The 24,971-nt window shown below is 35.4% G+C and overlaps 1 protein-coding gene across 7 annotated transcripts in view; it reads right to left on the bottom strand.

Moving 5' to 3' along the window:
* Nucleotides 1–24,971, bottom strand: part of ARID1B (AT-rich interaction domain 1B) — a 389,909-nt gene that overhangs the window by 229,333 nt on the left and 135,605 nt on the right. For all 7 annotated transcript variants that reach the window (XM_057739653.1, XM_057739658.1, XM_057739654.1 and 4 more), the window contains one exon: nt 19,867–19,977. In XM_057739653.1, the coding sequence (XP_057595636.1) occupies nt 19,867–19,977 (111 nt within the window). The remainder of the gene's footprint in view (nt 1–19,866; nt 19,978–24,971) is intronic.

The raw sequence follows: 24,971 nt of genomic DNA, 5'->3' as shown, positions 1-24,971 counted from the left end.
GGGAGCAAAAAAAAGCCGATATTTAACCCTTTGATATCAGGGAACAGACACATCACACTGACTGCACCATGACTGTTAAAGCGCAGTGTTTAGTGAAATCAAAGTAGACAACCAGAAAAAGTTGAATTCTGAAGGCGATGACAAGTGAATTGGAAATCTTGGAACATATCGTTCAAACTACTCAATTACATTATTCTGAATGTAAAATACAGTTTTATGAAAATTCTAAACATGCAGAGCACTTAAAAACTGAATGAAGTAGCTGCTTTTAAATCTAAGGGGAAGGCACTGGTACATACAAATTCTCGAACAGAGTACAAAAATCTATTTGTCTGGGGGACTTGGAAGGGGCTCTGACATGGACTCAACGTCCAGATTTCACTGGCATCATCAACTCCATCATCACCTAACAAATGAGGAAATCAGATTAAAAAAGTCAAGAGAGAGTCTGAAAATTTCCTATCCTGCCCTGAACCTGTCACCTACTCTCATGCTCTAAATATAGAACTATCTGCGACGCATGGAAGAAAACACCTCTTGCCCTTTACAATTAAACAGAAGGAAAACAACCCTAAGTATCAATAGACAAAGTCTGTACACATTTAAGGGAAATTATTGACAACACCATAAGCTCAACCCTAACCTATTTCTCAGACATGATACCTAAGTTATCAGAAAGATGCCGAGTGATAGGCCTTAAGACATTTTACACTCCACATCCTAGAGTCTGTGCCCAGGGGCCCAGACTCCTCACAGCCGAAGCTAACCTTGATACTGGTGTGTATGTGGGAGTCAAGTGGGGGCACCCAGAAAACATCCTTAACGTAACCACCTCTGTAATAACTATTTCCAATTAATATAGATAACTGAAAACTGAGAGAAACAAGCAACTAAAAAGACATGTAGGCACTTCAGCTTTCTAACTTCTAAAACAGTACTCAAGTGCACAGCATTCATTCACTGAATGTACAATTATCCTTACTCCTGAAATCTTGATTTTCAACCTGTATGCCAGAATTGTGCAACAGATAAACTCTACATATAAAATAAAGTTGTACCTACAATCTCCTGTACACATGTATGAATGAGGTAAGTTGTGCCTACTGAATGACGAAGGAGAGAATGTTGTCCCTAGAGACCACCTCTAGAGGATTACTTCCCACCTGCCCTCCGTGAACCAGCACCGGTTTGAAGCAATTTTTGTTTTCCAGTCTATGAAACTTACTGTCAGATTTTTCATTTGTAAGTGTTCTGCCTCCCAGGTACCAATCTCTAGAATTTGAACCCTAGCTTTTTCAGAGAGAGAGGGTGTGCGTATGGGTTGGGGAAGGAGGACGTGGCTTATTACAAGTCTAAGCAGAAACTGTGTACCTACCCTCCACTAATACATGAAAGGGCCTGGGACACATTAGAAAAAGAATGTCTTTTTTGTTAATGACCCACTAGGCACAGGCAGCGGTAAGCAAGGAGGCAAAGCCCCCTGTACTACAGAAGCAAGTATCCTGGTCTCTTCCCCAATACCAGGCCCCCAGTGCATGTCTTCCCAAAGGTTTGGATGCTCAGAAAAGACTACACCAGTTTTAACTTCCCTACCCTAACTACCCAGAACTTCCTCAGTCCTGGACAGCTGCTGATGAAAAGTAAAGCATGACGCATGTGTCAGATACAAAGAAATACAGGAGAAGGAGAGGAGGCCCTTGCATCCACTACGTGCTATCTCCAGTAACCATCCTCATGGGATAGGCCATGGCTTCTGTGTCTCATTACCTGAAATCTTAGGCCCCTCAAATAGGATGGCTTCATTTCTAAGATCCCAAGATCAGGGGGACTATCTTCTGCCTTGGTCCCATGACATTCAGGGCTCTGTTTCTAGGGCCCTTCTAGGAATGAACACAGGTTGTTCTACCTTTCCTTCATGTTTATCCTGAATATTCCTCCTGGATACAGAGAAGAAGCCAATGCTTATAATCGGGTACAACAATATTAACTGGTTTACAAAGTACATTTTCTTCTCTCACACAGAAAACTTAGGTTTGATGAAAATAAAATTATCTCAATAGCAAATTGTGTATAACTTTTAATATATTAAGCTTTTATAGGTATTATTTCCTTGTAAAAGTCATGTATAATCCACAGTGAATAATTCTGAAAAGTAGTACTATAGCATACATAATAGGGTATAGTCCTAATTGTTCTGGATACCCACCTAGCCACTGACCAAGTCTCTCAGGATAGTGTTGTGGTTAACATGTAGGGTACAACTTAGAACATACAGCAGCTCTAGATTTATTATTCTTGGATGAATGACAAAACCAGAATGTCAAGAAGTTCTGCATTTGGTCTACTTAATTTTTTTATATTAAGAGCTATTATGAGATAAAATTTACAGATGACACTAAAGTAGGAATTATACTAAATACAACAGATGATACAGGATGCAAATACACATTAGCAGGCTTGAATAATGGCCCCAAAACAAGACCGCATTCAGAAAGGGTAAATGTGAAAACTGTACTTGGGTTCAGGTACAGGATGGATGAGACATATGCCTTAGAAGTAGTTCTCATCAGAGCACCAGAGTGGGATGCAGCTGTTATAAAACCTGGCCCCCTAGCATCATGACAGTCCAGAGCAAAGCAGGTGGCAGGCTGGCTCTGTACTAGCCATAACTTTGGAGCATTCAGTTTAGTTATGGACTCGTATTTGAAGGTGTTTACACAGAGATGAAGTTTATCAAAGAGTTAAGAAAATGGCAGAAGAGGGACCTGAAACCACATAATTGGTAAAATACTTAAGGGAACTAGTTAGCGTAGTAAAACTCAGATAAAATAAAAACTATCTTCAAATATTTGAATAGCCATGACATAGAAGACAGATTTAGATTTATCTTGTGTGGTTTAAGAAGGCAGAAGTAGAATACAAATCCAAGAAAACATTTCAAGTTACTATAAGGAAGAGTTTCCTAACAATTTAAATTACCAGAAATAAAATAATTTATGAAGCGGTAAGTTCCACTGCAAAAGGCATTCAAAATTATATTTTAGAAGCAATTCATATATCGGATAGTGAAGGACATGTATATATCATATGAACTTTTAAGATTCACCATTATTTTAATGACAAAATAATCAGGAATCAACAAATCATATGTAAATAAAGTAGCCGGTTTCAGACCAAACACATTTAATAAGTGAGAGACTATTACTTATTAAAACTTCAAAAGTTACATTAACTAAAACCTTTACAAAATGTCCAACAGTTCCCCACAACTGTAAAGAGTCTCTCCTTTAATATCATGTGAGGGTATTGTATAAGAGAGGGAGTACACCGAAACCGGAAACAAAAGAAACATTTAAAAATAAAGTTACTGCTGCAATTCACAGGAAAAGACTGACCAATTATCACTGTCATATTCAGAGTTTAAAAAAATATATGTCATTCATTTTTAAGATTTTAGAAGCTTAGTTCCTCCTTAGAACTTCATCTTCTCTGAAATCTCGCAAGATCAGGCCCACAATGGGTTAAATCCAAAAAATAAAGGAGCAACAGAGCAGATCTGACTGCATGTTTGAAAAAGCCTATAAAATGTTACAAGCAAAACAGGAAAGCCTGTGTTAATAATGCATAAACCAAAAGAGAAAAAAGCTACCCATTTAATGGAATAATGCTTTTATCCTTGCAGTTAAAATGAAATAAACCATGACTATTAATCTAGTAAGACCATGTAAAAATGTAATTTTTAAACATTTACTAAAAGGGGATAGTTCAGTAACCACTCTAAAAATCAAGGCCTTGTGTACAGCAGCATTTAAACGCTAAATACCAATCTCCTGTCTGTGGACGCCATTACCCACCCTGTCACCATAGCAACGCTAACAGTATGCCTGACTTCAAAGACAAAGATGTAATTTCAGACTTCCAGCAGCCAGAGGGAGTGGTAAGAATATTCTACCCAGGCGGTGTCAGCTGATGATAAATTATAAAAATATCCAGGAAGGTTATGAGGCGGACTGTACCATATATTCTCATTTTCCTGGGGGAAGACTTACATTAGTCAAACGCACTGGGAGACAGCAAGAGTAAAACAAAAAGTAAACAAGAAAGAATCTCAATGGAATTTGACTTTTTTTCTTTTTTAAAATTACATGGTACAGACTTCTGCCTTCCTTTTCTCTTGCTCCCAGGAGAAAATAAAAATAGCTTATACCATCCCCTTTCTCATTCAAATTAAGAGTGACTGAAGATGTGCATGGCTGTTCCAAGGGACTTGCAAAACCACCTCCATAACTGCTACTCCTACGTTTGTGAAACTTCAGCATTTGTCAAAAATTGTTTTAAGTGCAAGCAGCCAGCTAAGGGAGCAAAATCGATTTGTGCACTTCAGCTACTGGAGAAAAGCTACCCTACACTCTTGGAGTTTTTTCCAACCACCCAATCTAATCCCAACATACTCAAGATATTTTTTTAGCCCTGTGAAGGGAAAATCCTGAAAAACAATTTGCCAATTTACAGGGTTTTGTGCCTTAAAAAGAAAAAAATAAATAAAGCTGACATAGACAGTGTTCTTTCACGATTTTGCAGCTGAACAATTTTTAAAAGCACAAGCCCCTATAGTTGAGAGAGCCACAAAATCCTGAGTAAGTAATTTTCCTAAGGTAATGAAATACCAAACGTTGGAGTTAAAGTCTTTTTGAAGATTCTCTGCAAGGAGGAACCAAACCACTAGGACTTGCTTTTACTTGAAGGAAGTTATAAATGACTTGACTGGCCAACAAATGAACAGAGGTAGTTATATATTATAATACTATTGTTGTTTTATAAGAATAAATACATGTTAAATTTTCTTTTTGTTAAATTCTGTTGTACAGTTTAGGGAGGGCTCCAAAAATTCCCATTCCCTTACAACAACAGGAGCACAATACAGCTGCCCCTTTTCAACAGATCTGAAGGACACACCCTGTTCCCCTTCCCTGCAAAGGGTGATGAATGGCCAAAAGGGAAAGATAGTTGTGGACTCAAATCAAGGCTGGTGTCAAGATTACCCCCTACTGGGTCACTGGCCTGCTACCCACTCTCTCTAAAGCATAAGCCACAACCACCACAATACAGCTGGAGTCTAAGTTTTTTCTATGGGCAGTCCTGAGGGTCAGAGGGATAAAATACAGAGACATATCACACCAGCTTTAGTGTTCCTCCCCACTAAAACTCTGAAGGAACTAGATGGATTATGGATTTATCCTTTTTCTCCTGAAAAATACATCTCCAATTTTATAATGTACTCAAGCAAAGAGATACAAGAAAAACAAATTGCGTAAATTTTACCACAAGATATAAATTGGAGTGGCTATAATTATTAAGTCTCTAGTTTAATGTTTGTATTGTAAAATTTAGGCCATCGCCAGTCTCACCAATCACCCTTAAGCCCAAATCTTATAACCCAAAGATCAGCAATCTTCTCCCATAAACAAACAACAGGAAAACGCCAAATTAGAAAACAAAATGCCATTTATCCCTCAAAACAAACAAAAAAATAAATTGATAAAATACACTCTCTTTACAACTGAACTTTCTTAATTGACTTTCATCCTACAATATATAATATGCTGACAAAATAATTATTTTTAAAAACTACCATGAAATGAAAATGGTTCAAAAAGCTATTCATTCGGACAAAACTGCTGAATTTATAATTTTGACATTTGAGCAAGTTATAGAAAAAAATAGCCAATCATTCGTAAGACAGGGTGCCTAATTTAAGCCCTGGATAATCATCCCAAGTAACATGGAAAAACATTATAAAAACCCAGAAAACCCATATTTTGGCATCATTATTCATTATTTTCACAGGAGTATTTTCTATGTTCCTTTAGAGAATATTTCCTTTTACAAAATAATAGGAGGAAAGTGACATTCCTTCCTTAAGAAATGTTTTTTGCATTATTTAATAATTACATAACCTCATTTTCTCCTCCTACCTTGGTAGTAAGTAAGGAATGCAGCCTTAAATTGAATAGTTACTTCTGGTGCTACATTATCATGGTTTGTTTGTGTCTACCTTTTAAAAACATTTTTTTAAAATTTGTATTCCACTTTAAGTAGTCTCAGTTATACAAATGTTTTACTGTAGGTCAGCTCAAACCCTTTTTTAGAAGCACCGAGGTTATAAATTCTACATAAAAATATCATAGGAAATGAAAAACTTCTGTCTCAACAGGACTCTTGGAGTTAAAAGTGGCCACTGGCATATTTAAAAGTAAACAAATTATTTATAATTCATAGGGACACATCTTGAAAGACATCCAAACTGCTTTTTTTAAACACTTTTGTAGATAAAAATATATATATTCTTAAACTTGGTCATTAAGTTATACAGTATCTGGGTCATACTTTACATTGCATGTATAAAAAAAATTCCATCAGAGACGCCAAAAAATGTATTAATTAAACTTTATATATTTTAATAAGAAACTATGTAATGTTTACAGGTAAATTCGGAAGTAAAAACTGGTGATGGTCAGTATAACACACAAAGGATATGACAAGATAGTCAATAAAATTTTGTAGAAGTAAAATATCTTAATCTAATTGCAACTGTAAAGTCATATTCATTTTTTGTATGATTTGTCCAGGTACCTTATCACTAGCTTCCATTGCTGGCTAAATATAGTTGACCTATGAATTAACCATTTGCAAAAGTGCCCTATTTAGTATGTATACTTTAAACATCAATAAATACAACTGTCTAAAAGAGCAACACTAAAAAACCAGGTGTTTCTCCCTTACAAAAGACCACCTGATTCGCAGCAACATGTTTATTTAACATCACTGAAATCAGTTGAGATGAAAAAAAGGAGAATTCAAAAAGGTATTATTTCCTACATCAATAGCATTACTTAGGCATGTCAATAGATAGATAGATAGATAGATAGATAGATAGATAGATAGACAGACAGACAGACAGACAGACAGACAGAGTATTTGACTTAAAAGGATATCTTTTTTTACCTGTAGTCACCCACTAAAGACGTGTCATCAGTCACACCTGGTTTTTCCTGGACAACTATTATGGTTCATACAGTTATGTGACTCAGAAATCCAAAAATTTGTGAAATCTAAGGAGTTTACTTAAAGCAGACTTCACTGCAAGCAAAGTAGATTTCTATCCATGCCTTTGTTTATGCCTTCTTTTTCTTTTCTCTCTCTTCTTTTAGGTGATTTTATTACTCACTGATAGTACCACAAGTTGGAAAGAGCAAGGAAAAAGTAAACCCCAATCACTACATCCGTTTAGTTAACTATACTGTTATACTTAACTAAATAAAACCATATAAACCCAGTGAACAACATTATTTTTGAATTATCAATATATTTCAACTCTCTATACATCTGTAATTTTTCATAACTAGTTAGCCATGAGATGAACCCTAGAGGATTTTGCCTCTTCATCCCCACCCTAGCCCTCCTCTAATAATTCGGTCAATGGAACTTAAACCAAAAATTACAGCAAAATATTGAGAAAATTGTTTTTAAATTACAATGTATGTTAATGTAGTTTTTCCCATATCGGTGTTCTTCTGTTATGTGGTAAATAAAAACGAAGAATATAAAATCAAAATGAATGCAGAAGAATCCCAGTGGTATTCACACCAATATCTCTGTCCAAAGAGGTCCATAGAACAGGGGTTCAACAATGGAGTAATAGGAGAGGAGTCAATGAAATAGTTTTAGCCAGGCACCTGCTGCCATGATCTCTGTGCCTTTACACCCACTCTGTTCCGCTTCTCTGCATCCATAGGAAAGGAAGCCGAAACTCAGGGAAGTTTGGTGGACTAGCAACCTTAACAGGCCTTGGCAGCTAAGTGCAATTTCAAAACAGAAGGAGGGCAAATAAAAGGGTAAGAAATTAACATTTATTGAGCACCTACATTTGTGGCAAGTACTACACAAGAGGTTACATCTCCAGTGATGCAAAGGGGTCAAGGGAAGTACCAGGCAGTCACAATGAATTGATGGCACATGTGAATGTGCTGTGCCAACCATAACATGCATAATTAGGTACACTTTTCAAAATCGGATACCCCCCAAAAGGGCCAAAGTCTAGTCAAGGATGACTAGAACTTTATTTTGTTTTCATCCCTATAAAAATAGAAAGTGCAAGATAAGTCAGAAAAAAAGTAGTAAAAATAATAAAATTCTTCATGAAGCCACTCAAGAAAGCCAGCGTAATCATTACTTTATCAAGCCAAGTGTTCACAAAAGTGCTGTGAAAGTGTTCTCCTTTTTCTAAAACCACTAGCACTGATAATATGTGATTAAAAGCCACCTGAATGTCTTCTATAAGACATATAATGTAATTTTGATATAGCCATCACTGCTCTTATACTTTCAAATATTCAAGACTTCCAGAAAATGATGAATCATTTCCTTCAAATTACACGTTTAAAGTATTAATTCTGCAGTTTTTGTAGATGCTTCTCTGAAGATAAAATGAGATAATATGTTAAATTATTTTAAATAACAGGCATTCTGAATAGAGATGTATTTTGTTGATTCCCTACTGCTGAATTGTTATAGGAAAGAACAAACACTAATAAGCTAGTGAAATAATTAAAATTTTATTTTTATTTTATTACATCTAATATAAAATTTTAAAGAAAGGAGGCAATCAATAAATGATTGTTAAATGTAACTGAATTTTTTGGTGTAAAGTGAAATCTTGTGCCTTAATCGAGGATGTCCACATTCAGGCCTGCTAGCTCAGAAAGGCATAAATGTAGTAACTATGAAAGTAAAAACACTTGGGGAAATTTGAACACATTTGTATTTATTCAAGGACACTCGTGATTTTAATCAAAATTGGTAAAACACTTTTATTTTTAAAAAGAGAAGGACTTTTGGTTTAACAACCAAAATTTACAAAGACATTCAGGTGTGTGCAGGAACAGGTACATGAGGACAGCTGCTATAATGGAATGAGCTACAGACGCACTGGAACGCCACTGCTGTTGAACTTTGAGGCAAGTTTCCTGCCATTTTTGAGTCTCTATTTTCACATCTGGGAAGCAAATTTTTAGAACCTGAATCAAATTTAATATGTAAAAATACACACATTTTAAGAACTCATTTATATTAAACCTTTGCTCTGTATGTAGGAAGTGAAATGATAGTGCTTTAAAAACTGAAGAAAAAAGTAGGGGGGCTTGATTTAAAACAAACAAGAGTATCCCTTCAGAGTTCATGGTAATCTCGCTGAGGCCCTATTTCCTCTGCTGCGATTCAAATGTATCATAGAAACTCAAAAGGTGCTCAAAGGGGTAAACCATTTCTAAAATACAAGAGAACATCTTTCAAAAACAGCATGTTAAAACTAGGTTCCCTGCCCCCTCCCACAGTCACCCTAAAAGAAGAAAGAAAAACACACACACTCACACACACACAAAAACCACAAGGCATAAATTTGTACACTAGGCTCACAAATCCATATACTCAGAATAAGTTTCAGAAAAGAAGAAATTATAACGAGATAACTAAGAAATGTTCCTCCAAAATAAACTGGTACAAGAACAAAGTGTAAATCATTCAGAAGTAAACCAAACAAAGCAGTGTAAAGTAACCTGTCCCTACCCAAAGAAAGGAACATATTAGGATATAAACTTACTGCACTATCCTAAAAGTAAAGAAAATGAGACCAGCCATGAATGCCAATTGAAAAAATAATAAAGTTTCTTCTATTTCTTCAGACTGTACTCTAGTCTTATTCCAATTAGAGTTAGACACTCTCTGGAATGATCTGCTGAGTTGTTTATACAAACTCTGCTATGATATTCTTCATATCACCTCCAAGAATTTAAATGAAATGTGAAGTTATAGCCACTGCAATCATTCTAACATCAATTCCTATTTATGACAATATTTTAACTCATATAAGGAACTATACAAAAAATAAGGCTTTAGTAGCAAAGATGAATTGCTTTCTTTTAGGAGTTTTAGAATTCCAGCACAGTTACTCAGGACTGGCTTTTTTAATCTCATAAAATCTCTGGGTATTCTCTTCTCCCTAAACCAACTTCCCACCACCATTTCCCTGTGCCTGTCACCAACACCACCATATCTCCTGGTCACTCAGCTTAATAAACCTCAAAAGCATCTAGCATTCATCCCTCCTTTTATTTCCACAACTTTCTCCATGTTCTCACTGCTATCACTTTTTAATAATCTGACTCGACCTCATTACGGAGATAATACAATAGCTCTAAAGTTGTCTCCTTGTCTCCAGCGGTATTAAAGGCATTTTGAAAATGAAGGCTTTTCATAACTAAAAGGCATGGTACAATTCACTTGTCTTGGTAACCTGAAAGTCCCAGACGTTCAAAAATAGAAGAATGGGGTGGGATGTGGCTTTGAGCAGGCAAAACAGATGTCAGGAAGTCCTGTCTTTAAAGTTCATGTACTTCACCTAGGATATTCACTAAAAATCGTACTCTGGGCATATTTATTCTTCTTTTACTAGCAGTTTCCAGTGTCAATTAACTGAAAATTTTATTTGTATAAAGCAAGACATTTAAAAAATGGTACCAAATAAATTATATATATATATAATAAATATATTATTATTTTGAAGCCAAATTTTCTCCAGATACAGATACTTACAAAAGACCAACCACATATTTTTAGTGTCATAAAGTATTAAATGGCTCACTGCACTCAACCACCCAAACCCATGGGAAAAATAAAGACTAAAGAAGATCTCTACTTACATTAGAAAATTCTGAAAAAGAAGAAAGAGTATCAGTATCAGGGTAGGTTTCAGATGGGGGCAGGATACTGCTGTAGTGTCCTGTCACCCAGTGGTCTCCAGGTTCACTCATTCTGGCCTACTTTGAGAGGAGACATTTACCTGTGGATCAGGTATAGCCTATGCCACCACCTCAATGAACACCATTTTGTGCTTTGATAGAAGGAGAAGTAAAATAACAAGTAAAAGTAAGACTTATAGCATTCTATCCAAATGAAGCCAGGGAGCTCCAAAGACTTAAAACAAAAGGCACACAGAAACAAAATGTAGAAATGCAGGGGGCATTAAAACTGGTTTGGGTTCATTAAAAAGAAGTGGTGGTTTTTATGTCCCTGGGTTGCTAATGTTTCCACTGGTGGTAAATCTCAGTTTAAAAAGCAAAGAGTTATTACTCAATTACTTTATAGTTTACAAATGTAAACCTGGAGTGTCAAAGTAAATAGAGACCTCAGGTATAGACCATCAGGGCCTTCCTTCCACCAGCATGAAATTAAAATCCACTCATGCCTGATCATCTTGGTTCAGAAAACTGTCTCTACTGGGTTCCCACTGGTCCAGTGGGAAAAGGCATTAGACCCTGTATTACAAAGATAAGATTACATTGTCCTGCAGCTTGCTTATTTGTTTGTCTTTTCTACCCCTTACTTCAGCAAAAGGTCATAAAGACACCTGGAATATGTACTTCTCAACTTCTCACATGAATTTTTCTCCTCCCTCAAATCCCTAAATATGTTCAAAAGCAAATGGCTCCTACAAATGGGAGAGGGACCACCAAGGGCACACAGGAGCCATTACTGTCAATTTCAAGATGGTTGTACTTCTCTCATGCAACTTCTTCCCAAAAGAAGGTAGTTCATTTTTATCAGTGCTTTTCTTACATACTAACAAAGATAGCCTTTAACATAAAATCTAGGAGTTGGAACACGCTCTAACATTCATTTCTCAGACAAGGACACACATGTCCTGAGAAGTGACATGAATTGCTCAAGACCAGAACCTTGGCTGAAACTTAGTTAGCCCTGTCTGCCATCCAGCATCATGATTACAACAGATGTCCAGGTCAAGACACATTATTTTATCAAAACAAAGTCCTCATTCCTTCCATACAAGTCATTATAAACTTCTCACTTTCATTTCTGTGAGAAGGGGGAGAAAACGGTAAGTGATATAAAATGCTTCCAATGAATCATTTTTATAATGATCTGACAGTAAAAAATATTACAGTTAAATATTTGTATCAGTTTAGTCTAATAATCAGGTACTATTTAAACAAAAGAACTCTAGAAAATTAGCTATCAATAAGTGAATACTAAAAACTGTGTTTAATTTTAGAATTAATGTTCTCACACATACTGAATGTGGACAACATGTACAGATGCACACAGTACGCAGATTCCATTGCACATGAACACTACTCTGAACACTTTAAAAACTCAGTGACAGCCCAGTAATGAAATAAAGGGAAAAAACGCACACACCACCATGTGAGACTGGATAAAACGCAGGTCCTATGGAAAGAGACAACAATAGCACCTGGAAACCTTTTTTTTTTTTTAATAGAATGCATTATGAAGAAAAGTGGTTGAGAAAGCTTAGTCACTTTTTTGTGGCTTAAAGCTTTTCCCCTCTCTTTTATTCCAGGCTTAAACAAAGTTCAGTGGGGCATCAAACTGCCTGTTTTAAATTACAGTCTGTATTTTAAAATAGAATGCATGCACGGCATGTTCCTGAAGCTAGGGGGTGGGAGTGTTATTCACGGAAAATTGAAGGCTTGTTGAGTCAATAATCTTCTTTCACACAGTAACAATTTTCAGCTAAAATTTCTTGACCCAAACAAAGGAAAACAAGACCATTCAGTTATTTTACAACAATTTAGCGAAGGCAAAGAAAAAAAGATGAGAAAGAGAGAGACACCTCTAAAATCTTACATTGTGAAGGAAGAACAGAAATTGTTGTTCTCAGGTAAGAACCCTCTCTACATATATTTATTTCCTCCCCTAAACTGACAGTTAATATTAAAAATAGTTACTTCCAGTTCAAAAGAAAAATAAAAGCAATTAACCAGTCCACAAATGCTACTATGAGCTCCTGCTGGTTATATATCTCTTGTTACATAAAACAGATGTGTGCCTTCAGTTACATACAAAGTGGAAACCTGCAAATTAAAACTTACTTCCCAGCTAACCTGGATAATATAAAGTAAAATGCATTCAACGTCTTACAATGGCCATGCCTGTATAATCTGGAGGAAGCCCACTACCCCTCTAGATATCAGTAAATAGGAGAAGCACTGGGAAGAAAAGAAGGAGGCTTTCTAGCTCAACATGCCAAGAACTGCTATTTGTAGGAACAGAAAGAGCAGGTTAAAATAAGAAAAGGTACCTCTGAACATCACTCGTTTTCTCATTCTAAGCATAAAAAATTAAAATTAAAACTTGAAGGAGCTATGCTGCCAACAACTCTCCTACTGGAGTCCTCATGCCCACGTGTGAGAATCCCTCACACACACTGCTTTTTGTGGTTTGTACTAAAGCCCAACACTGCTGCTTGCCCTCCTGTGCTCAGAGACGGTCCCTCCGGTAAGAAAGGTTTATGTCCACGTATGGTTCTGCGCCTATTTGCAGATAGACCTGAGAGTTACATACACCCCAGTCTGTGAGGCCACAGAGAAGCCTCCAGGGCCTCACACAGGTCATCTGAAGAACCAAAAGCTGGTCAAAACCTTCCAGTCTCCCAGCAAAATTTGTATGCTGACTTTCTATTAGCCAGGAATATCTGCATTTATCATCCCTTACTTAATGAGCCTCATTTATCAACTATAGATCATATTTATCCTTCTACTATCAAAACCAATATCCTGAAAATCAGTTATGTTTCAGCCTCTCTTCATCTTCCATTTTGTCTAGTGTCTATTTTTTATAGTACTCCTTCATTATTTTATTTTGGAATTGACAGTCCCATAAAATGGGTTAAAATTCATTTCCCCCACATTTTAAATGGAAAACTTCAGAATATTATGTGAAAAGGTCTGCAAAGGGTATGTTTAGTTAAAATGTGTTTTTAAAAATTAAATGATTTTTAAAAAATAATACATTGTCACCAAGCATATATCTCAGCTATAATGAATTTAGAATTATCCACTTATTTCAAAAGGACTGAAAGACCTCAATTTAGAAACACTCTGCACACAAACCTACGAGTTATTTAAAAACAAACTATAGTTCTTTTCAAATATTAATTTATTCAAACTTGCCATATATTTAGTCTGCTATAACCTGGAAGAAATCCAAACTGGTGAGGTTTTATTGAACATTCATTTACAGAACAAATATTTGAGTGGAAGACTGTTTTGAAAGAGAGAGAAACACACCTTCCCACTTCCTACAACTTCTTACCTTGCTCAAGGTTCAAGTATTTCCTCTGTTTCCAAAATATCACAAAAATACTCTGGGGGATAAAATTACAGAATATCACATCTTAAAGAAGTAATCCATGTTGGAAAATAAACATTTGTTAAAGTCACTATCACTTTTCCTAAATTAGGACTTTCAAATAAGGTCTTTTCATATTCCTCTCAAACTTAATCCAAAAAGAACTGACGTCTCCGTATAGAACAGACCAGAGACTAAAATTACATTTGCGAATACGGTAAATCCTAGGTAAGAAACAGAGTGTTGTATGCTCCATTTAACACTTCTCCAAGATATCAAAGTGTGTCTGTACCTTCAGTTTCAAAACTATGCAAATGGTTAACTATGTCTGCAGACACTCTAGCTAACAGGCACATCCTTCAGAGAACCTCTTGCTTCTTTCACTGGGTGCCGACTTTTTACCACTTCCATGACTTGAAGACTCAACATACTCTAATAACATTTAGGAAACTCTGATAACAAACAGCTGATGTCTTCAGCTGTACACGGGGATTATCAATATTTGAACACTGAGATAAGGGGACAAGAGATTAAATTTCTCTTTTATTGACTTAGAATTTTTTAAATGTTCAGGATGATTTGAGAACAGAAGACAGTTACACTCAACTTTTTAATGACAACCATTTAAATCAAGCTCAAGATACAAACAAAAAAGTTTGGAAAAAGTTCATTCAGCAGCCATACATCTAATTCTTACCTGGTAGATTTTAACTTTTGCAAAAACCTGCCAACTAACAAGTTAAGATCATCTTAACAGTTTGTATTCTTAGATGGGTTGAGAACTTTACAAAATGCAAAAACCCAGTTAAAAACTGCTCCGCCTAGCTTTTTCCAAGTTTCTAATTGTTCATAGGAACTATATTAACAAATCCACACACTTAAAATGTCTCCATTAACATATTTTTCATACATGTTTCCAAAGTACATGACCATTTACCCCAACCCAACATTTATCATTAAAGATTAATAAAACAAACACAGAGTATTCTTCTTCAATAAAGGCAAATCATTGCAAGCTCTGTTGCTAATACCTAACCTCCAAAGAATATTCTTGGTAATAACCGTTTTCTAACCATTCTCTTTCAGGCTTCCAATATCCTGTTTAACACCCTCTATTTCAAAGAACAACGAGTATTTACTACCTCCTTCCTTTCACAAAGGGGAAAAAAAAATGTTTTATCTAAACCTCAATACTTCCTTCTAACTGCAAATGCAACAAAAGTACCATAAGCGCTATTCCATAAGACATGTAGGATTTTTACTAAACTTGGATAGATCAAACCCTTTTCATGTCAGCCTCTTTAAATGCTTCCTATTTAAGGAAGAAAGGTTCAGAAAGAGGTTTTTAATGACCTGATGGGCCTTTTCAAAGGCCTTCAGAATATGATTGATCATATTCTGTATCTTAGGTAAACAGAATAATGGACCTGCTATCTTAAATACAAACTGGTGGCAGGCCCCTCTAAAGAAAATAACAAATTAGTTATTTCTAAACTGAGGAGTATTAGCAACTCTTCAGTTCCCTGGAGGAGAAAGCACTATTTGCTTAGAACAAGGAAAATAAAAATTCAAAGCCTTTTTTTGTTTACCTTTTTATGCATGTTTATAAATATTTCATTAACAACATATCTTCTATATATGTTTACTGAAATTATGATTAATATCTGTCCACTTATTTACTTTTACAATTAAAAATATACATTACTAAGAAAAGAATGTTTTCACATTGCTTTTAGATCAATTATACAAAAGTGCCCACTTTTTCCTCTCCTGAAGCTTAAGGTTACCAAGGCAAAACTCAAATGTCGTTTATAATAAAAGAAAATAGTTTTAACAATAAAACTACCCTGCCAATACAGATACTACATTCATATAATCCTTTAGTATCAGTAGCATATGGAGAACATAGGCTCTCCTGATGTCAATTCAATACCCTGGAAAAGATCCTGTAAGCAATTAAAAGATAATTTGGAAACTAGGGGAAGAATGTATTTAAAAATTCTTACATAAATTCTATTAGGAAAATACTTACTAAATAAAACATAATACTTTGAAAAGATCCTAGTCTCTTGGGGGTGAGAGGGGGAGGCAAGACAATTATAAAAGTTAACTGCAACAAAAGGATGACTAGTAAATACCGCGAGAGATGAAAAAGTTAAAAAAGACTCAACAAAAAAATATGTTAAATCATATTTTGGGGGTTATCTAAGAATGTAAATTGAGATATACTTCATGTTTATAAAATAAAGGAGTTGATAAAGTATAGCATTTGTTTAGACGTTCCACTGTATATTTTGCTTAATGATAGCTTCATTTCATATCAATAACAGAGGTAGAAAAAACTATAGAATGTGCTCAAATTTTAATTGATAATATCCCAAGGAGAAAGAGTTCTTCAAGCTAATTTTTATATCACATGCTATGTGCTAGGACGTGTTAATAATGGTAACACCAAGGATATGTAAGCTAATGAACCTCAACAGGGAGAAGGCTATACGCTTAAGAGGTATAGAAATCAGTAGACATTACTAAGGAAGATTTGTTCTGAGCTTAGGTCTGACTGAATTAAGTGAAAAGTAAATATTACTGGTCATGGCCCCAAGACAACAATATGACAAATATTAACTTATCAGTAATTGGCTTTATGTGGATGATCTGAAGAGCTCAGTCAGCTGAAAAACGTAACTGCATTAGCTACTGAAGGTCACCAAGAATTTAATGACATACAAATACAAACAAATACCAATTTAAACAATGGTGAGAGGACAACTTGCTAAGGGAATCAAATTCTGTATCTAGCATAAGGAAATGCCTTGATTTCTTGTAATGCAAAGTTAACTGTATAACAAAAATACACTAAAGAAAATACCACACATGCAGAAAAATATTACAAACTCTATCAATCTAACTCAACTTAAGCAAAAAATTAAGAAACAACTACTTAAGAAGTGTCCTTCTTATAGTCACATACATAATGGATAAAGACTTGATTATACATTAGAATAATTTTTACCACATTTTTTAAACATACAGGTAAGACCCACAGTTTCCTTGCTTCAAAATTACAAAACTAGAGATTATAAATATGATGGGTTGCCTTTAACCTTAAATAAAAAGACAAAATTTATATTACTGATACTTAAAAAGGAAAAAACAGCACAAATCTACAAAAGATATAATAACAAATTCAGATATGATAACAAATACAGTTTCATGGTACTTATAGAATCAAATTTATCCAAGTTAGAGAACTAAAATATTTAATAAGAGTAAAAATACATATTAGAGCCATATAGAATACCAACAAATCTCGCCCCAAAACTGTAAATACCTTAGTTTTATATAACATCTTGATGCAGTGTCTACATAAATAAAATATATTTGCAAATCCTATATAAAAAAACTTTCTATACAAAGCCTGTTGAAAGAAACATGGAACTCTAAAATTCATTTAAGTAAAGCCAATTTTCATCCTAACAGATTGGAGGCTGGGGATTTAGGTAGGTACAACCAACTGATCTACATTTTGTCCTTTGTTCAGTAACAGATGCTTCTATGTACTCACCATAAAACCTGGAAACTTTCCTCTCTAAAAAAAGATAATTGAAATGTTATTGAGTCAATCAGCATCCTATTTATCTGTGAGTTACAAAAACAAAAAGAAACTACCAATTAGGGTATTTCTTTTTTTAATAGCTTCATTAGAAAATTTATATTATGAGCAACATTAAATCCTCTAGGGAAGGAGGCACGATAAACATTAAGGAGGCAAGTAAGCCATTATATGTATACAAATAGGACAACCCAAAAGACTTAACTGTTGAAGAATATATTGGTTCACTTCCTAAAATACTCTGAGCTCCTTTGCCAGTAATCAACTTAAAACACACCATCCCAAAGCAGAACTCTTCAGTTTTCTGGGACTACCATACTTCATTCCCCGCTAATTATTATGCTGTAGAGTTAGCTGAATGTCAACAATTCATTCCAAAGCAGGGCAGTGAAAAGAAGCATAGCCTAGTAGGTGATGTAAAAGTTCAAATGGATATGAGGAAAGCAGTACACTGCAAACTATTCTTATAGCTATGTAGAAAATCAGAATCAACTTATAACAAATTTTCCAAACTGTAAAACATTACACATCACCAGCCAATAACAAACCTACAAAGTTGGGCTTATCTAAAACACTAAAAATCTGGTGGAAAAAAGTAGAGTTCACTGTCCACCACTGTCCACCTTCCCATGAGTCAGTTTAAAATTTCTGAAAATCACAAGCCAATTTCCAAACATTCAGCAAATGTTGCATTTATCAAGAGCATTTACATGCATCTATGTGTGCGTGCACGTGCGCGCGCACACACACACACTTCAAGCTCACCAAGCTGTGAGTTATCTGCTGAAGGAAAAAGCTTACAGCAAAGAACACAGAGGCCATTACCTTTTCCATTCCTTCAAAAACCAAATAACTAAACAATAAATATTCCAATGTCACTAAAAAATGACCACAATAAATTTTACCCACCTCCCATCGTAAAAATAAAAGCTATAAAAATTAGGGTTTCAAATACATGTGCGTCAGATTCAAAGACATACATCCTGTAGCCATCACTTACCTTCTACTCTTAGGGTACATATAACTTAAAAACGGGTATGGTATGCACCAAATGTCATGTATAACGCTCTTTACAAATGCCGGTTCTCAAATGTTTCAAATTAATATAATAAATCTTACTTAATGTAAACATATTTGAAATTCAAATTAAAATCATGGCTAGTCTGAATTCCTATCAAACACAACTTCTTAATAGAGATTAAGCAATAACAGTAATTCTTGAAATCAAAATATTTTAACAAGAAAATATAAAAATTTACACATATATATTCTTTTAATTTATAAGAAAAACCTCATTTATATGAGGTTGCCTATGAAAAAAAGAAAATTAAGCACAGATGAACTACTTAAGGGCGTTAACATGTAACTTAGAATTTAGTTACTTCTCAATATAGACCCAATACAATCAATATATATCCAATATATACCCAATACAGTCAACATATACCCAGTACAGTCAATATATACCCAATTCAATGATTTGCTAATGGAAATACTTATAAGCTGTATTTTCCAATTTTAAACTAAAATATGTTCTTTTGGGTGAAAAAAACTGGGTGATTTCTCATTACATAAAGTTCCAGAAGAAATTCAAATTACCACTGGATGCTTTATCTCATCATGTATATTATTTGCCAAATGGGAACTTCTTTACATTTAGCTATTATATAGATACCTCTGTTCTGAATCATTACCAGAAAGCAACAGGCTATGCAAAGAAAACCGTGCAACAGAAACACCTTTCCGCCACAAAAACTATCAGCCAAATAAAAGCTTCCAACTGGACTCAGAGATACCTACTAACAGTGGACTCGGAGCCACCTACAGATGAAACAGACTTATTCAGGACTATACAGCTCCTTCAAGAAGGAAATTGTAAAAAAATAAATTAATAAATCACAAATATATCTGAAATCTAGAAACTTTTCCCCCAAGTCTTAATATAGAGTAGAACAAACAAAAACAAATGCTCTTTTTAGAAATCTGTAACTCACTGCATTTTCAAATCAGTACATTAATAGTCTTACTGGTAAACTTGATGGTCTTTCTTGTTGTATTAAATTCAAGTCTTCATGGTTAGGTTTTCCAGGAGCCAGAGGAGGTTGAGACCTAGTTCCATAGCCTTCCTGAGACATATCCTAAGCAAACACAAATATAAACAAATATCTCAGTGAGTTACAAGCTTCTTTGGTAATCAAAATGAAGCAAAGGCTTATCACAAAGTATCAACTCATGTTACATTTAAGCAGATATATGTTATAATGATCATTTCTGTAACCTCAAAAACAAAAATAAAATACAAAAAGGTAGTGAATCATCAAGAGCAAAAATACATATAACTAACAATTAAATTTATTATGCAACAATACAAACTAAAGACCATATTTGAGTTTTGCAGGAAGGTGACAGTCAATAAAAGATGGAAAAGAAAGCCAGTTATATCCAAACTCTCTTAAACCAGAGCAAACCAAAAGCTCATGTTATTGTTTAATTCTGATTTCGGTTGAACTGAGTTTAGCATTACCTTGAAAATGTTAAAATAATTAATGAAAACTTTATTCTCAACTGACTTTTAATATGTCCTCTCAGTAACCCACAAAACAACACAGTTATTAAGCTAACAGTATCCTGGGGTTTCCACAAAACCAATAAACACTCACAGAATTCCATATATCACATGGCATAGTTACCAAAGAACCACAATAAAGAATAAAACAGCAGTGGGGAACAAAACACACTAAAAAAAAATCTACTGAAGTAGAGGAACTTATTATTAACATGGCCTTTCTGGCATCCTGTTGAACACTTTTCCAGGAGGAACTCTGCATGGCTTTAGTATTATGCTGAAATAATATTATATAAACCAAATACCACACCAAAGTTACTGTATGTCAGATTTCTAGCTGTTTAACTATGTATGTTCAGTTACTAAACAGTCTACCCCCGTTTACACCCAAAGTCAAACAGCAGGACAGAATGTAAAATGCTTATTATAGCATGTCTTAATTGGCACTGAAAGTTGAAGAACCAGTTTCTGATTGGGAAGAAAAGGAAGAATGGAAAATATCAGTTAAAAAAAATTCTCTCCTTTTCCCTGTCAGTTTTAAATATGTGTTAGAGTTAAAGAAACATCATATATAAGTTCTACTCACCCTGTTAAATTTGCAAAATATTACTTTAAAAATTAATGTTAATGAGTTGAAACCCTATAAAAAGCTTCTGCTGCCCCACCCCTTTCTCATACAGTATACACTTACAATTACACAGCTTCTTAAGCCAAGAAACTTTGGACCAATAGCTGGTTCTAAAAGTACACAAGCTGTACAAACTAGACTTAACTAGCCAAGTGTTGGTACAACCTGCCTTTAAACAGGCTCTGAAGTAAAGAACATGCCGAGAATTCAGCATTTCCCAAGCAACTCTTCTCCCTTTACATAACATCCCCCCGCCAACAGACACACACAACCAATCAAGGTATCTAACCTCTAACAGTAGTGTAGAATGCCCAGTCAGTACTACATTTTGTAAGATAATTACACCCAGTTGTCCAGGTTTTTATCTGGTAACATTTAGGTGAGGTCTCTGAGCACAGGCTACCCAAGGATACTTAAAAGGGTAACTCTTCAATCTGGCTGCTGGCAGAGGGTAACATTAGGCTGTGGGGGACAAAAGCCAAGGCTGGAAGATGATTACCACTCTTACACACCCCCTACCCCGCCACCACCTGCTTCTGGATCCCCAACTTTCACTTGTCACATGGACTTCCAGATGCATGTCCTGCAGGTTCCTTTAGATTAACAGCGAGGATTTCAAAATCAAGCAGGGCATAAGGCCTCCATTCAGGGACCTTCACCCGGTTACAAAAAACCGCACAAAGGTACAGGACAGCCTCACAATGGGCAAACAAATGAGCAGATCCCCACCTGTGCCTCAAACACATACGTGCACACACATGGTTTACAGGCAGTGCTTAGACACTTGTTTTAGTAAACTATTAAGAAACAGGAACAGGCAAGCTCACACGCCCTATGCTTATAAGCCTTTTAAATTTCCTTTTGTTTTCTCTTTGTAGCTAAATGAACTGATTTTTAAACGAGTTGAAAAAGACCATTACAACTATAGTAAATACACATTTTAATTCAGATACTGTCCGTACTAAAATAAGCAACACTGAACTAAATAGACTATGAAAGCCATCAGGAAATTTTACTACGACTTTACATTTCATTTCTTAAGGCTTAAAAGTTTAAAATAATTAGATTCCACCAAAGTCTCGAACACAATTCCTAACCACAAGAGACTCTCAGTTATTAAATACAGTTGGAAATAAAACCAAAACAAAATTTAGTGAGAATCACTGAAAATGGAACTTGTTCTGCTTCATTTTATGTTTGAACATAAGGATTAATTTAACTGACAGAACATCCAGAAAAGGTACCAAGTTTTAGCCTAAAACAATCATCATCTATATATAACTTACATTGGGACTATAAAGTCTATGCTTCGCAGCTTTAATAAAGATACAAAAGTTACATCTCATAACAAACCTGAGCTTTTTTCCCTTCAGAGCTATATTTATTTTTTGGTAGGTACTTATTTTCATCTCAGGAAGAGTAAGTAGGAATAAGTAATTTAACAGACAACAAGAGGGCAATGTCAGTATCAGAAAATAAGAACTACGTTCAACACCATATTTTATAAACTAACAACTATGCACAAACTTCATGTTTAACACATCACTGCAGTCTCTGTTATTCACAAGTTTAAACCAGTGCACACTAGCTTGCACACTAGTTCACACACACACACAGACTGCCACTGTGACAATACACAGCTGTGACTAACAAAATATCACACTGTGATAATACTGCAACACAAAGAAGCCACACAAGGAAAAGTGTGGTTTACTTTCAGAGTCCTTCATCAGTATTATTTTTCTTCATCTCACCCACAAGCTTTTCACCATTGATGGATTCTGGTTTTAACCTTCTTTACGTTATAGACCAAAGGTAAAAGGGAGACTGACTCAAAACAACAAAAGTGTGAAAAGAGCTTGGGATCCTGGGCACATACACATTTGTTTCAGAAGTTTTTGCTTAGGTGTTACTATTAACAAATGTCTCAACATTTACTGAATATCTTGTATGGACCACGCCTTTTGCTGGCGCTTTACATCTTACAGTGTGAAGCATGATCAGGAAGGAAACACCAGTTATAGTGTGTTACTGCGAGAAAGGATGAGATCAAAACTGTCACGTGGCTCTAGTGTAAAGGCCAAGGGCAGGAGTACCTCTGTCTTCTTATATAATGAAATAAATTTAAATATTAATGGCAACATGAGACTATGAAGAAAATACAGAATAAAATGTCAAGGACACTTTAAAAAAATTTAAAAAGGAAAAATATGCCCATGGTCTGAGTTCGAAAGATACAAAGAGATAAACAATGAAAAGAAAGACTGCCTCCTGTTTCCCAGGATCCCCTCCACAAAAGTTACTGCTAATAGGTTGTTATTTATCTTTCCACAATCATTCAATGCACAACCAAGTATAAATGTGAATTTAAATCCCTTTTCCTTTAAAAACAACTGGGGCATATTGGCTGCATACAGTCTATTTTGTGGTCCCTTAACAACACATTATCTCCTTGTATATCTGCACCTAAATGTCTACCTCTCTTTTTTCCCTATGCAGTATTGTATTAGTCAGTTCTGTGACTTATTTAACCAGTCCCCTATTGATGGACATTTAGGTTGTTCCCAGTCTTTCCCAACTTCATACAGCACTATAATAAATATCCTTGTGCATACATCTTCAGGTGAAATATTTCTGTAGCATAAATCTCCACAAGGAGAATTTCTGCCAAAGAGTTGGTACATTTAAAATTTTGATGGAGGCTGGCAAAGTGCTCTCAGCAAAAGAAGTATCAATTTACAGGCACAGTCCATCACTTTACTAAAGATGTTTACCTTAGCATCACAATATGTCTAAACACAGTACAAAAAGCAGCAAACCAGGGGAGAGGTGGGAGGACTGGTAGACAGTAACAAAAGAAAACAATTGAGACAAACAGCTGTGGTACTAAGAGAATGGGGAGGAGGGGGGAGATAAGCCAGCAAACACTGGTGGTCTTCAGAGCCCTGCCTGCAGAGAGAGCTGCAGATCTGAAACAAAGGCAACAGGGAGCCACTAGGCCTTCTAGATCTCGAACGTGGTGATTCTTGTGTTATTTAAGAAAGGCTTTTCCAATAATCACGTGACGCACAGAGGCACTAGAAAGAGAACGCTGATGGGACTTACTACCGCAACAACCCACAGTGAGGTGACGAGGACTTGAGCAGCCTCACAACACCCCACAATATCCAGGTCAGAATATCCAGTGCTCCTTTTCTCGTCCAGCTTTGGAAACTCCTATCATCAAATCCAAATACTAACGGGAAACAGATAGGGTCCTGGCATGCAAGACACTGTAGTGGAGGGGAGAATGGGATTGACTCCAGAGAAAATGCCTGCTGGCCACACAGGGTTGCCACAGTCACGTGAAATCATCAATCTGCTCAAGAAGCTTCATGTGCTACTGACCTATTTTACTTTATAGATACATAAATTTAAAATATCCTTTCCAAAAAGAAAGCAATATAAACCTATAAAGTATCCGTTTCGAGGATGGTACAATCACCCCCCGGCCTCCTCAGGAACACCCTAATGGAAACAGTATTAACTAGGACAGCTGACATTGCAGGCAGGGCTCAATGACAGGTACTGCGCACAGTTCACCCTTAGAATAACCCCAGAAGATAGTCCCTATTATCTATCATCTTGTTTTTTTACCATGAGGAAACAAGACCTCAAGCAATTTGCACAGCTAGTGTCTGAGCACAGTGCTAGTATCTCAACGTGATGGACAAATTTTCAATTCTCCCCTAACTGAACTCTAGACAACTGGAAGCTTCAAGCACTATCATAAGGATTTGCTGTAACTGTAACTTTTTTAAGGTATTATCCCAGGCGTCCACTTTTTCTCCTAAATTCCCCTTTCAAAAATTATGAATCTTAAGTATTTTATATGTGGGATACTTCCAAAACATTCAATTAGAATATTATGAATAAAAGAAATATTAAAATTTCAGACT

This window comes from Hippopotamus amphibius, chromosome 6 (assembly GCF_030028045.1).
Source record: "Hippopotamus amphibius kiboko isolate mHipAmp2 chromosome 6, mHipAmp2.hap2, whole genome shotgun sequence".
NCBI lineage: Eukaryota > Metazoa > Chordata > Mammalia > Artiodactyla > Hippopotamidae > Hippopotamus > Hippopotamus amphibius.
The sequence above is the reverse complement of the archived record's forward strand: the minus strand, read 5'-3'. Positions and strand labels throughout refer to the sequence as shown.